Below are 13172 nucleotides of genomic sequence, written 5' to 3'. Positions count from 1 at the left end.
AAACTTACAAAATGAAACATTTTATTGCTGCTCTGGGCTCTGAACTGCGCTATTAAGGTTTTAGCCAAAATACTCGTTTCAATTTTAATCGTGGACGAAATATTGATCAGTTTGAAATGAAAGAAAAACTGATGTTTTTATATCAGACAAGTTAATCACTCAATGGAAATATGGAGTTAAGGTAACTTCTAGTCGGCAATTGACAGGCCATTTTCGAGCCAAAATATAAATTTTTAACTTTTCTAGCCAGTAAAAATTGAATCATCTCGTTGTCTTAGCTAATAATATAATGACTAACAATTTTATTGTACAACTGGTTTTGTAATTTCCAAATTTTATTGTATCTAAAAATGGTATTCCTTTTGAGCTCCACAGCACTTAAAATAGTTATGGGGCAAAAATTTACCACTGACTATAAATCTATTATCCCACAAGAATCAGGTGGTTTGTTTACAATCCAATTAAAAAAATTTTTAGAATAGAAATATTTATTCATTAGTTGAACCACAAGTACTACTATTTTGAGATTGATATGCTTGTGCAGCTCGCATCTTTTTAAATACTAGTTCCTCATAGTCATCATCATCCATTTCATCAGCAACAGGTTCTGGAATTGGCTCTTGTAAAGACCAGCCAATCGGATTGACCTCCAAAGGGTTTCCTGGCATACCAGCTGCGTGTTGAGCTGATAGTCTTGCTATGTGAATGTCACTGTACTCTAAAAGAGCTGATCCACCTTTTTTCGACACCACGATGGCCGACAAAGGGCCAAACTTGGAAAACAGTTCTGTTAAAGTCTCTTGATTGTAACTAGGGTTGGACTTTTTCCACTTCAGCTTTATCCTGTATATTGACGACTCTGTTGCTGCCCTCTTAGCTTCTTCTTCGATTTCTTCCAATAGCTTTTTCTGCATTGCTGCAACTTCTTCCTCTAGATGTCTTGCATTTTCTTTTCTCAATCTTTCAATTTCCGCTTTCAACCTTTCCTCTTCAGTCCGGCGGTCGTATTTGTTGCTAGCACTTTCCCGTTCTCGCCTTTCAAGGTCCTCCCGGAGTTTCCTCCTTTTCGAGTCTTGTCTCTCAACGCGTAGTTTTGCCTGGAGTCTTGCTTTCCTAAGCGAATCATATGTCTTCCTTGAAGCTGGATCCAAGAGCAGCTTTAGAATCGAAGCCAACTGGATAAATTGCTTGGCTGCATTTGGGTTGTCCGGGTTTTTGTCAGGATGGCACTGCAGGGCAGCTTTCCTGTAGGCCTTTTTTATTTCGTCCACAGATGCATCTTCAGCAACGTTTAAAATCGAGTAGATCTCTAAGTCCTCAATATTCTCGTCCTTTGACATGATTAGTGATGGTTTAGCCTGAGTTGGAGTTGAATCTGAAAATATGAAGAGGCCATGAATTTCAAAAGAAATGTGAAAGACAAAAATAGAAAGATCAGGGGGTGGAAATATGTATGTAATGTATGTACATGGTATCTATTATAAAAAAGAACTACTCATAGATTATTATGTATTCAATCTATGTACGTACATAATGTTGTTCTTACCTGCAGTTCTAACCTGGTTCCAACAAGCAGCTCAAAGCTCAAAATATGGAAAATATGTATCCAAAATATTGGTGTTGACCGGTACAATTTTTTTCGTACCTTGCGGGCTTGCGCCAGTCTGTCTGTGCCAGTCTGAGTCTACGCTCAAAAATGCAAAATTAGACGAAAATAATAAACAATATTAAGTGCTGCCAACAAAATTTAAAAACTAACAGAAATCAGAAAGGGGAGTGCTATGAGGGGCAAGAGCACCAACCAAACGCTCTTATTACGTCACTCACGCGAAGTCGCGGTTTTAAACATAGGGAAGCATGAGGCATGAGCACCCGTAACCAAAAGCATGACCCCCTACTAGTCGGCAGCTCACGTCTCCCACCAGTCCAGCCAGTGCATTGCTTAGCTCTCCACTCCACCTTTTGTGTGCTGTTCATGTCGGTGACGTCGTGAGCGGCACTACTTGCAACCGAGGTGGGAGGAGTGGCGTCCACTAGTATTTTAGGTATGAAATAATTTAATTTCATCATAAACAAAACTCTATTTTGGCCAAAAGGACCACCGGTATCCTTATGGTATCCATCTATATCTTATGGAAATATCCAAAGTTATAAAGGTGCCCGATTTAAAACCTCTTTAATGAGCAGTGTGCCAGTGTTTGTGTTGTGTTTCTATCCATAATATAATATCTTACGGAGGGCTTGTGGAATTATTTTTGTACAGGTAGAGAAACATTATTTTAATGTGCAAAATTAGGGCTATTACATAAACGGTTGTGCTTCTCGGTCAAATTTTATCTTTATCAGTTTATTTCTAATCAATTTTGTGTGTATTGCTTCAAGGCAAAATTAGACGATGAGAACTGTTGATATTAGTTTCTGCGGTTTCTGCGTATCTTACATAGACTGATTATAAAATCGATAATATCTTGACTTCCCATTTTAAAAATACAAAACCAAATTTTTACCTCAAGTATTCAATAAAACTGCTTAAGTTTTAGTAGCCCAGTACGATTTATTTGTCTTTCTGGGGATAACATGATAAAATTTAATTTTAATTGACGTTTGTTTACGACTGCCGTGAACAAAAAATCGCTGTAGATAAGTGATAAGTTAGCGCCCAAGCAGTAAATAATTGACCAATGTGTATCTTAATGTATTCTCCCCCAACATTGAATAAGACATGACCTACGATTTACTCCTCCAGCTTGACCTTGTCGTAGAGGATCAGGATAATGGAAGAAGAAACGCGCTCCGTGCGGAGGAGCAGTAGATCCCGCTCCACAACTCCATCATTGAGTGTTGCACCTGCAGAAGTTGAACGACTGCAAGGAATGAGGGAAGCCACGTACAGAATCGAAAGGTTTGTTCAATATCATTACATATTTTGCTATGATAAATTTAACAAAAAAATTTATTAACCCAGGTTTCAAGCCATCAGGGAAGTGGTCATCGAAGGGCAGAATGAAGTCTCCATGAGCTCCTCTGTGTCCCAGACCTATTCAAGGAATGGTGATGTTGGAGTGAACAACAACCTTTCCTTGGAAGCACAGCAAAATGCCATAAATGTCAGCCAAGAGAAGAAAAAGAAGGTGAATAATATTTCAACTAAAGACGCTCTTAGATATTGATTCACACAATTTGTCTGCAGAAAACTTCAAAGACTGCAGAAGACAAACCTCGCAGAGCAACGAAGACACCTGCTAAAAAATCCACCACAAATGGCTCTGCGGCCAAAAAGAAATCAATTAGTCATCAATCAGAGGCATCACAGGATGAGATTGTGGCCTCTACCAGCACAAAAAGGTCCAAGGCTTCGTCAAGAAATGTGCCCAGCCTGGATGCTTACAGGTCGACCAAGAGTTCCCCGAAAGCTAGCCCTCAAGCAAGGAAACTTTACGAAGAAGCTCTGAACGGCCAAATTGACACAGAAAACTCAGTCTTCTTGAAATTCTACCGCAACATTGGCGAGTGGTGGAAGTGAGTACCATTGCATGTTTTTTTCCGTTCGCACAATTTTAATTATTCTAATGTTGTGAAAGCAGCGCGTATTTAGTGATTTCGTAAGGAGGCGGTTGCAATTGTTGGCCGCTCTCCAAGTTAGCTAGCATCTTTAACGAAAAAACTGCAAATTGAAGTACCAAACAATAGATAACCACACATTTTTAACAATATTACGCTTGAATGCCCACTAGTTTGTGATAGCGATAGGCATTTTGCGCTCACTCTTCTTGTTTGGTGCCATAAAAGTGATGAGCTCACGGGAGATAAGGATTCACAGTTCTATTTAATCTCCAAGCTCAAACAACAGATTCATCTCTGATGTATATCCCCCAAGCGTATTTTTTGTTAAGTGCTCCAAAAATACCATTATTAAAATACCGCTACGGCCCCCAGGTTGAAAATTATCCCCTTATCCACAATTCTGCAATGCCTGCCTGCATTGTGTTTTTATTCTGGTGATCTCACTCTGTGGGCCCGCCGCGATATTTTTAGACCCACTAGGGGAGGTGCAGCGTGACTTGAGCGAACGGTGTTAAAGGGGTGGGTCTGCTGGATGAATTAAAAACTGTCTCTGCCCCACTTTGAGCGTTTAATGCACACTGGCACGCGAGAAAACAATGAGTGACTCATCACAATTCTGATTCTGACACCTTCGAAAAATTGATTAAACCTTATGTACCAACATAAAATATATTTTGAAAGTTACTGATTTGAGCAGTTGGCAGACCTATTAGTTTTTCTTGGAGTTATGGCGTGTAGACAGCAGGAGTTCACTTACTATTTATTTATTGCTATGCAGGCTGATATTCACTAATGAATTAAGTAAATTAAATTAAATATGAATTCAATGCGATGTGATTGGGTTGAAAAATACATATATAATCCATTCCTTTGATGATGGGAAACCCATACATATTTTCGTATCATCATAAATTTTATTTTTTTCAAGTATATAATTGAAAGAAATTACAAATAAAAGTTGTTTGTGATTATAATTTGTTTGTTTGAACTCGGAGCACTAACAGATAGTTCAACAACTTTCGCCATGTACCTTCACAGTTGCAAATCTACTTTGAATGCAAAACATGAGCGACGCCTACGTCGCATTTTTCACCACGGTTGAGCGCTTTACACGCCAAGTTTACTTTTTATCCTGGCTTTCCTTTTGGTGTTCGGTGCATGATGTCACTGAATGTAAATATCCACGCAACTTCCAGGAGTTGATTTTGATGTCATGAATATTCTTGAGTGTTGAGTAACTTATTTGTGTTATTTCTAATCATGATAAAATATTGAATGTGAACAGGTTAGGTCACTTTACTAGCGTATTAATTATGCTGCGGCTTTAGAAGGTCTAATCGGCAGAGTCAAGTCAATTGCGATTACGTTACCATGGAAATGCGGCCTCGCAAACTGTTATGACAATGAGCCATATGCGATTCAAAAATTATTCATCTGTGATTTTCTTGCGATTTTTTCGCACAAGCTTCATGTGAATCGCGGAAAGAGTGGAGAATCAGAAATTCTTCATGAGATTCCTGGTCTTTTCGAGCGTATTTCTTTGACATGCCCATATAACATTTTATTACTACTGCCGAGGCCACCGTCTCTCTCCAGTATTCAAATTGATGCAGTATACTTCCTCTTACAACTTGCCAGTACTAAGCGTTGTTTTCATACCGTTGCCAGTGTCATCTTGTATTTCTATTATTATTGTCAGGTATCACTTTTCATATTCTTTTCCTAGAATATGGAAAATTATCAATATTTTTTCTTGCATATACGTTTATTTTAAGGAAATTTTAATTCCTATTCATTGACAAGTTAATGCTTGAAAGCTTGCGATTAAAATCTAAAAAAACTAATTGCTGATTACTTGCTGACAGCAACAAAAACTGCAATTTCATGCAAAATAATATCAACGCATATCACATGACTTGAACTGTCAATATTTCAATTCTAATTAAGCTCACATTACATGCCAATTGGGCTACATAATATCTCATGTAACTTAACCCAGTGCTTAATGTTTCCTGGAGCACTCTGTATCCGGCCATTTATTTACTATTATTTGAGTTCCAACACACGCTTCTACATCAGCTTACCGCTGTGCTCTTAAGAAAGGCATTGTTTGTAGTGTTTGGAGAGCGAAATCAGAAATTTACAATCTCGAATATCCTTAAAGGCGTGTGCAAGTGCCCCAGCAGTTAAACGTGGGCGTCAGAGAAATTGCCCTTGCGGCTCATTGAGTTTATGGCTCTGCGGCCAGTCGGCCGGCCAAGTGCTTCGATACCTTTTTTAGTTTAATTTGGTCGAGAGAGTAGAGTAGCTTGCTTGCGTGCCACATAAAGTTTTTCTCTCTTTTCTCACTCGTTTTCAAGTGCAGCCTTGTTTGCAAGTCAACAATTCATTTTCTATGCTGTGCCCATTTCTGGAAACGACATACAGATAGTGTGAACTTGAACTTTTGAAAGTCAGGAGAGTAAGAGACCGAGCTTGAATTTTGTCAGCGCTCAAGACAGTTTTCATTAGTTGTGCTCAGGTCGCTGGATCACCTGCACCTTTGTGCTTGTTTTTGTGCTTAAACTGGATTAATCTACGCTGTGAGAAATGGGCGTCGACTTGAAGTGAGTTAAAACACTCTTTTTTTCCCAGAGAATTGGATTATTCAATATTCCAGTCCGTTGAAATCAATCGCTTTAGAGTGTCATGCAGATTACGCTACTCATTGTAATAGAGGTCGTTGATTAGTAGTGATGTTGTTAGACGAGTTGTCTCTCAAAACAAACCTGAGAACTTTTATTGAGGCACATGAATTTTTAAAATACCCAAAATTCAGCGCCCCATACTTGAAATTTCTCCATCTCAAGAATGCTCATGTGATAACCCTAAGCCTCAACGCATCTTTTATTATGATTTCTTCAATGGCTGCTAATATAAGTGATCACCGTTGTTGTTTCAGCTACTACAAAAAGACCGACTACACCTACTCGCCACTGTCTGATCAGAGGTATGAAATCGCCCCTGGCTTTTACAACATGCCAAATCTGTCCAGAAGGCCGCTCGGCTCGTACTTATCGTCTGTGTCAAAAATGCAACGAAACTTCAGCTACAACTTGGCCCGAGAGGACTCCGACTCAGAAGAGTATGTGGATCCAAGGAGATACTACAAAGAGGAGACTTTGCAGCAGTTCAGCATTTGGCAGCGTGTTTCCCTGGCAGTAAAGACCTTCTTCATCTTCATATACACCTACACCTTTGGTGCCCTTATCGGAGGGGTTTCATATCTGGCCAACAGGATCAAAGCTGCCTTTTCTGCTGTTAGAAACACAAGTAAGTATGATTTGAAATTTTAACTCAAGGAAGGCATTAATTTCCAATTAAGGAGAAATAGTTGACTTGTCCTCGTTGGTTAAAGTTGAGATTTTTATTTTTCTTGGCATGTCCAACTGGTGCCCTAGTCATGTTGGGTCATGAGAGCCTACGTTTTAGAAACCCTCATGATAATAGCGCCAGTCGTAGATGAAACATGTCGACACAAACAAAAATACCAATATCAGCCAACAAGGACTAGTCCGATTGTTTATCCCTCATCACAAGTAATGATATTATTTGTTGCATTTTTATATTTTGTCTTTTGTAGCGCAATATATCTGATAATTTCAAAAACATGTATTAACTTATCTGTGTATTTGTTTTATTTTTTGTCAACATAGATGAAAGGGAAACCAAATCCTACTATTACTACAGAGAAACTGTGGTTTCTGACAACTTTGCTACTGAGGAGGCTATCACCTGGAAACAGAAGATTGCCGCCTTATTTCTGATGATCTGGGGCGGCCTTTCCCGCAACTGGGGAAAATTGCTTGGCCTTCTCCTTTTGCTGCTGCTGGCCTATGCTGTTTACACAGGTTTGATTGTTTGTGTTTAGTCATTTTGTTTTCACTTAATTAACTTTTTCAGGTGATTTCAACAACGTGAAGGGGGATGTGGCCGAGAGGCTCACTAAGTTCCAAGGGGATTTTTCGGAAAACTTTTTTGACATCACTGAAGGCGTGAAAAAATCTTCTCTGGCCTACTATCAGATTGCTCTGGATAGATATGATGAAATTGATTTAAAAAATGTCTTTACTTGGCCAACCTGGCTTGAATTGGCCGATAACGAACAAGGATCTGTTGTTGATACTGAAGTAGTGGAGCCAGCTGTTGAGAATGTAGTCTCTGTTGAAGAACCAGTCGCAGCTTAGCCATTTTAATTATCGAATCAAATGACCATTAACTAATTAAACTCACTTATCTCACCGTAACTTACATTGCTAAAAGCAAAATCGCCTGTATTAGTTCGCACATTTGGTTGTTTCATAGTGGCTTTATGTGGAATAAGGTGGCTTATAAAGTGCCTTTTGAATGATCAACCAGTGTAAATGCACTCAAAATATTCATCTTTCTTCGACTAACATTGGTTTTGGTGGTTGTTTTTTTTCAGTTTATAGCTCTGAACTAATTATTTGATTAAAGTCGCAGAGACTGGTGTCATTGATAATAATTTTTGACAAATTCTGTTGAAACTAAAAGTATTTTAAGCTATAGTTTGGACATAGCCAAAACTAAATAAATTTATTTGTGTTACCCAATCCATGGATGATCAAAATGTATCAGAATATATATTAATTATATCTGTATGCATGTTGGGATTTAGAAAATAAACGGTTTGTCTTGGACACTGTCAGGATATTGTTGTTTCAAAAATACATGACTTGACCTGGGAGGAGGAAATAGCTAGTTTTATTTTCTCCCCACGTGGAACCTGTGTTATGTATCTCAAACATGGTGAGTGGCTTTGCTTTTGTAAATAAATCCTATCTCACAATCCTCCTCCCTAATGGTTCAAGTCTGCACTTCATGGTTTCCATTAACACTTGATTGTGTTTGCAGTGGGATGGTGTTCCTATTTGACTGATCTCTACGAGAGCAGCAGCCTCCTGCATGACAGCAGCAACTATATGCACAAGACTGGCACCCTCATCTTGGATTCGGTGTTGAATTTTTGGCAGCGCACTGTACAGATTGCTGTGGTGCCCTGGCAATGGCTCGTCGAGTTTACCTCTGCTCTTTTGAACTTCCTCCTCAGTGTGTTGGCTGCTCCGTTTCAAGTGGCAATATATTTTTGTGGCTGGTTTGGAGCTGTGGGGTCCTCCCTCGCTGCAAAGATTCAAGAACCTCTGTTTCAGTCAGTGGAAATGACGGTACTGTTCTCATATGCTTTCTTGAACTTGACCTGACTTTCCTTTTTCAGGGCGAATCCCCCTCTGAATCTGAAAACTCAAAAGTTCCGATTGTGTACAATGCCAATCCTGCCTTGGTCTACGAAAATAATATAGATATTGAAGAGCTGGCCTTGAGGGTGCTGGGTACGTCAGCTTTTCAAAATCTGCAGAACAAACAAGCATCATTTACAGAAGTAATAATTTCCTAAATATCTCAAAAATTTTATTTTGAAATAAACTTTTCAAGGACATAAAATCTCAGGCCTTGGTGTTCCAAAAGATATCAGGGGATATTTCTGCTCTTGATGAGAAGTTGGAGGTTTTGAGTAGTGGTGTTGAAAAGAATGAAGAAAAAAGCCAGCTGCTGGCTTCGATTGGGGGCAAGATCGATCACATCGAGGAAGAGCTGCAGCAGCACTACTCTCACATTTTGGGCAGCTCTGACTGTTGTGACAAAATGCAGGCGGAAATTGTTCAGCTACAGGGAAAAATTGATGCCATGTCGCAGGCTGACCAAAGTCATGTAGCTGCTGACTTGATTCAGAGCCAGTCAGAACTGACTGAGAAACTGAGGGAGAGGATCCAGAAGCTTGAGATCGATCTCAAAGCGGCTCAAGAAAGTATGTTTTGTTCAATATATAACTTCTTCACCTCTAACCTGAATTTTGCAGAGATACTTGCAAACATAGATTCTAAAATGGAAGCAGCAGCCAAAGAATTAGCAGAACTCCGGCATCTCAAGACCTCAACTGCCACAAACGTTGGTGTTCAATGGGATACCTCTGACGAGAAACTGATCGCCCTGATTAGGCAGCAGATTGCTGCATTTGACGCTGACAAGACTAACCTACCTGATTATGCATTGGAGTCATCTGGTAAATATAGCATTCTGCTCTCTAGACTTATTAATATTTTATGGCCTCCTTAGGTGGGATGATACTCACGACTCGTTGCACTGAAAGCTACGACGAGAGAAATGCTTTCACCTACTATTTGGGAATGGACTGGCTCTACCAAAGAGTGCACAAACCAAACAATCCAAGATCAATCATACAGGTTATTACAGAATTCTACTTATCATTTGCGTCCTAAAATTGTTTTTCCAGCCAAGTGTGAACCCTGGAGATTGTTACGCTTTCAAAGGCGCAACTGGCATCATATTGATTGAGCTGTCCAAGAAAATACACTTGACAGCGGTCACTATGGAGCACATCCCCAAAACCATATCACTCAACGGCAATATAGACTCGGCCCCAAAAGACTTCTCTATTTGGGGCTTCAAAGAGGACCAGGATACAGACCCAATTCAGCTGGGCTCGTTTACTTACGTTGATAACGGACAAGCACTGCAAACGTTTGAAATTTTGGTAACAACTTAAATCCTTTCTCCTCAAGTTTCAAGAGTTTAATATATTTATTATAGGTTGAGCATGACTCCTACCAGAAGGTTGAGCTACGAATTGAATCAAACCACGGGCATTTGGAGTACACATGCATTTATCGCTTTAGGGTGCATGGCGTGCCCGTTTAATTGAAGTGCAAATTCAAGTTGTTCAATGAGGCACCAAAGAAAGCAAATGCCCAACAAGTACAACACTAGACTATTTAGTTGCTGAGACTTCTCAAAGAAATACGCACCAGAAAAAAAACTAACAAACTTGTGTAGAAACCTCCGTCCTCGGCTGTGATCCTCAGTCGGTCCACAAGAAAAACGTGTGCCGACGCGAAATTTCCTCATGCTGCAGCAGCACACATAGGAGCACCTATTTTGAAGACAGTTTGTTTGCTACATAGTGCTTCGACCGTGCTTAGGTGCTATTTTTAAATATGGCTACAATTGATTTTGGAACTATTGTAAAGTATTGGGATTGCTACTAACAGTCATTTTGTAATAATCAAATCAATATGATTTTGTTCAAATCGCCCTGCATATCGTTTTAACTTTTTTAATTTAGCTCGTTCTGTAGGAATTGATCTGATTGTAACTGTTGATTCCAAAGTGTTTGCGTACATTATATCTTTACTGTTGTAATTTTGTGTTAACCATTTTGATAACAAAGTGTATATCATGTTCCTTGACGGAGATACTAAGCGACTCAAATTTTGTTTATAACAACTATGTTGTGGCAATCTACTAATTATCATGTATTGTACATTTATGTATTCAGCAATATTGTTTAGGTGTATTGCTAGTCATAGAATTTGTTTTGAAGAATTTAATTTTTGGAAAATAATGTTTTGATGGAAATTTGCTAGACTTAAATTGACATTTTTCTGATGAATAACCCAATTAAAAATTGGAATCTACCAATCAGCCTTAATTTATTTAAAATATATGAGTTTTAATCAAATTTGAAAATTGACATTAATCCGCATCTTGAGACAAGTATCCTGCGAGTTTGTCTGGTTCAGTTAGGAAAATTTGCCACAAGTCAACAGGTGGTTTCATATTCTGGCACATCTTCATGCGGCCCTATATTACAACCACTTAGATTTATGATCAAATGTTATTTAAATGTTGAAACATACCTTTGTCTTTGTGAAATCCAAAATGCAACTTTCGACATCTGATTTAAAATCAGCATGCAACTTCTCCAGCTCATGAACTGAAGTGTCTAGCATTGGCAATTGAACTCCACTGATCTCATTTCCGCTATGATCCAGCAAATCAACACTAATAGTAAACCATCTATGAGCTTACAATTAGTTTACAAAAATCTGATGTCAACTTACTGATTTTGCAGAATTTTGACATGCTGGGTCAAAAGTTGCACAATTTCTTCACTCTTGCAGTTGAAGTCGCGGGTCCTAGGATATTCTTTCAAATCCAGTCCGGAATCTGTTGCTGGCGAGGCATTCGCTTTTACAGCCTCCAGTGATTCAACAGCTAGAGCTAAAGCATCTGTCTCTTTTTTGAAGTGCGTACTGACAGCCTTCAGAAAACTGCTCGCTTCTTGAGTTAGCTTGGACTCCGCCTGATAAAATTATTTTTCATTCCATTGACTAATGTTACAAGAAGTTACCAGCATGGTGTGATAGACTATTTTGTCCACTCCTATCTGCTTCTTCATTAGCTTGTGTACCAATTTTAACCTGTCTAGGCAGTATTTCAGTCTAGTTTCTTTCACAGTAAGACTTCCCAAAGAAATAATGTTGGCCTTGTTGGCAGCATTCGCAGCAGCTGCCTGTTTGATATCATTTTTTAAACACATGATTGAACTAGCAGTTGTTACTGATGGTTGCTGGCTGTGAAGAGGAAGAGAAAAAATATGAGGTTATTTAAATCAATCAGCTATGTTGGGCTTTTACCTGGCGTCACTGACTTTAGGTTGAGTTTTGATGAAATTGATTGCTGCCTTTAAGGCTTTATTTTTTGCGTCATTTATTTTAATATTCATCAAAGTTTCTCCAAGGCTGAAAATATACATGCAAGACAGAAATTTTAATTTGCACATGATGATGATGATTGTTACAACATACTCAAGCTGCAGTCTTTCAAGATCCCGGCACTGTTGATCAAATTTGGTTTTATCTGTGCCAATGATCAGATGGGAATATTGAAGCCCTGGCTGACCCCTTATAGAATTTGCATTTGGGAGAGTTTCCCCACTTTTCTGAAACAAAGATTTGCCAAATTTATTTTGTTTTGAACATCTGAATGAAAACTACCTTTTGGAACTGTTTCATAATAAATAGTTTCAAGTCATTTTCAACTGCGTTTCTAGAACCTCGCAATTCCTCAAGAGGTAGGCGACACAGGAGTTGCGCATCTTTAGAACACAAAGAATTGTTCAGCTGGGAGCATTGCTGGTGCAGAGAGTTTAAATGGTGTCCCAGCTTAGACACAGCAAGTTTGCACTCAAAATACGTCTCCTGCAACTCTTGTTCGCTTCTTTCTGACCTCTCTCTGGATGCGTCCAGTTCCAGCTTTGCTGCTTTTGACGTTTCTTGGACATTGTTGTGAATGGACTGGAGCCGGGTCAAATATTTTTCTTGGATTTGTACCTTACGATTGAGAATTTCCACAGGTTCCATTGCAAATATCCAGGCTATGGACAGAAAAAGAAATATGTATAACATAATAATGATGTATTACTTACTTATTAGTTAACATAAATAATATATAAAGTGTTTCAATCCCTTACCAATATATATATGTATTGATTTTTGTTTCAACCAAAATGAACAAAAAATGGTGCAAAACAAAACCTCTCTGTTTGTCCTTATTCCATAATGCTGAATGCTACAATCATGAACATCTGATTTGACATTGTCAGCTTGGCGCCAATTCAGATCGTGCGAATATTTTGGAACAAATCCAAATCAACGCTGACAACAGAAAAATACTAAATTTAATCTGGT

The 13172-nt window shown here is 38.8% G+C and overlaps 3 protein-coding genes across 6 annotated transcripts; 1 reads left to right on the top strand and 2 right to left on the bottom strand.

Annotated features, from left to right (window-relative positions):
• Positions 1 to 470: 470 nt before the first annotated feature.
• LOC135938718 (dnaJ homolog subfamily C member 17) lies at positions 471 to 1708 on the bottom strand. Its single transcript, XM_065482598.1, has 2 exons — positions 1547 to 1708; positions 471 to 1375 (listed from the first exon to the last, which is right to left on the bottom strand). Exon 2 carries the CDS (start codon positions 1338 to 1340, stop codon positions 489 to 491), a length of 852 nt encoding a protein of 283 aa, XP_065338670.1. The 5' UTR covers positions 1341 to 1375; positions 1547 to 1708; the 3' UTR covers positions 471 to 488.
• A 176-nt stretch (positions 1709 to 1884) lies between these two features.
• Positions 1885 to 11142, top strand: LOC135938715 (klaroid protein-like). Of its 4 annotated transcripts, none has more exons than XM_065482592.1 (13): positions 1885 to 2045; positions 2747 to 2902; positions 2966 to 3131; positions 3191 to 3519; positions 6506 to 6876; positions 7260 to 7454; positions 8479 to 8789; positions 8840 to 9004; positions 9058 to 9430; positions 9482 to 9685; positions 9739 to 9866; positions 9917 to 10177; positions 10234 to 11142. In XM_065482592.1, the coding sequence occupies exons 2-13, from the start codon at positions 2775 to 2777 to the stop codon at positions 10339 to 10341; spliced, it is 2739 nt and encodes a 912-aa protein (XP_065338664.1). In that variant the 5' UTR covers positions 1885 to 2045; positions 2747 to 2774; the 3' UTR covers positions 10342 to 11142. The 4 variants fall into 4 exon arrangements, with proteins under 4 accessions (XP_065338664.1, XP_065338666.1, XP_065338665.1 ...); XM_065482594.1 differs by lacking the exon at positions 1885 to 2045 and adding an exon at positions 2068 to 2115; XM_065482593.1 differs by lacking the exon at positions 1885 to 2045 and adding an exon at positions 2135 to 2156.
• LOC135938717 (uncharacterized) lies at positions 10233 to 13107 on the bottom strand. Its single transcript, XM_065482596.1, has 8 exons — positions 12956 to 13107; positions 12480 to 12859; positions 12291 to 12424; positions 12120 to 12224; positions 11834 to 12056; positions 11544 to 11785; positions 11340 to 11484; positions 10233 to 11283 (listed from the first exon to the last, which is right to left on the bottom strand). The coding sequence occupies exons 2-8, from the start codon at positions 12843 to 12845 to the stop codon at positions 11176 to 11178; spliced, it is 1323 nt and encodes a 440-aa protein (XP_065338668.1). The 5' UTR covers positions 12846 to 12859; positions 12956 to 13107; the 3' UTR covers positions 10233 to 11175.
• Positions 13108 to 13172: the final 65 nt, after the last annotated feature.

The sequence above is a fragment of the Cloeon dipterum genome, chromosome 3, assembly GCF_949628265.1.
Source record: "Cloeon dipterum chromosome 3, ieCloDipt1.1, whole genome shotgun sequence".
Classification (NCBI taxonomy): domain Eukaryota; kingdom Metazoa; phylum Arthropoda; class Insecta; order Ephemeroptera; family Baetidae; genus Cloeon; species Cloeon dipterum.
Note: the sequence above shows the minus strand (reverse complement) of the source record. Positions and strands in the feature narration are given on the sequence as shown.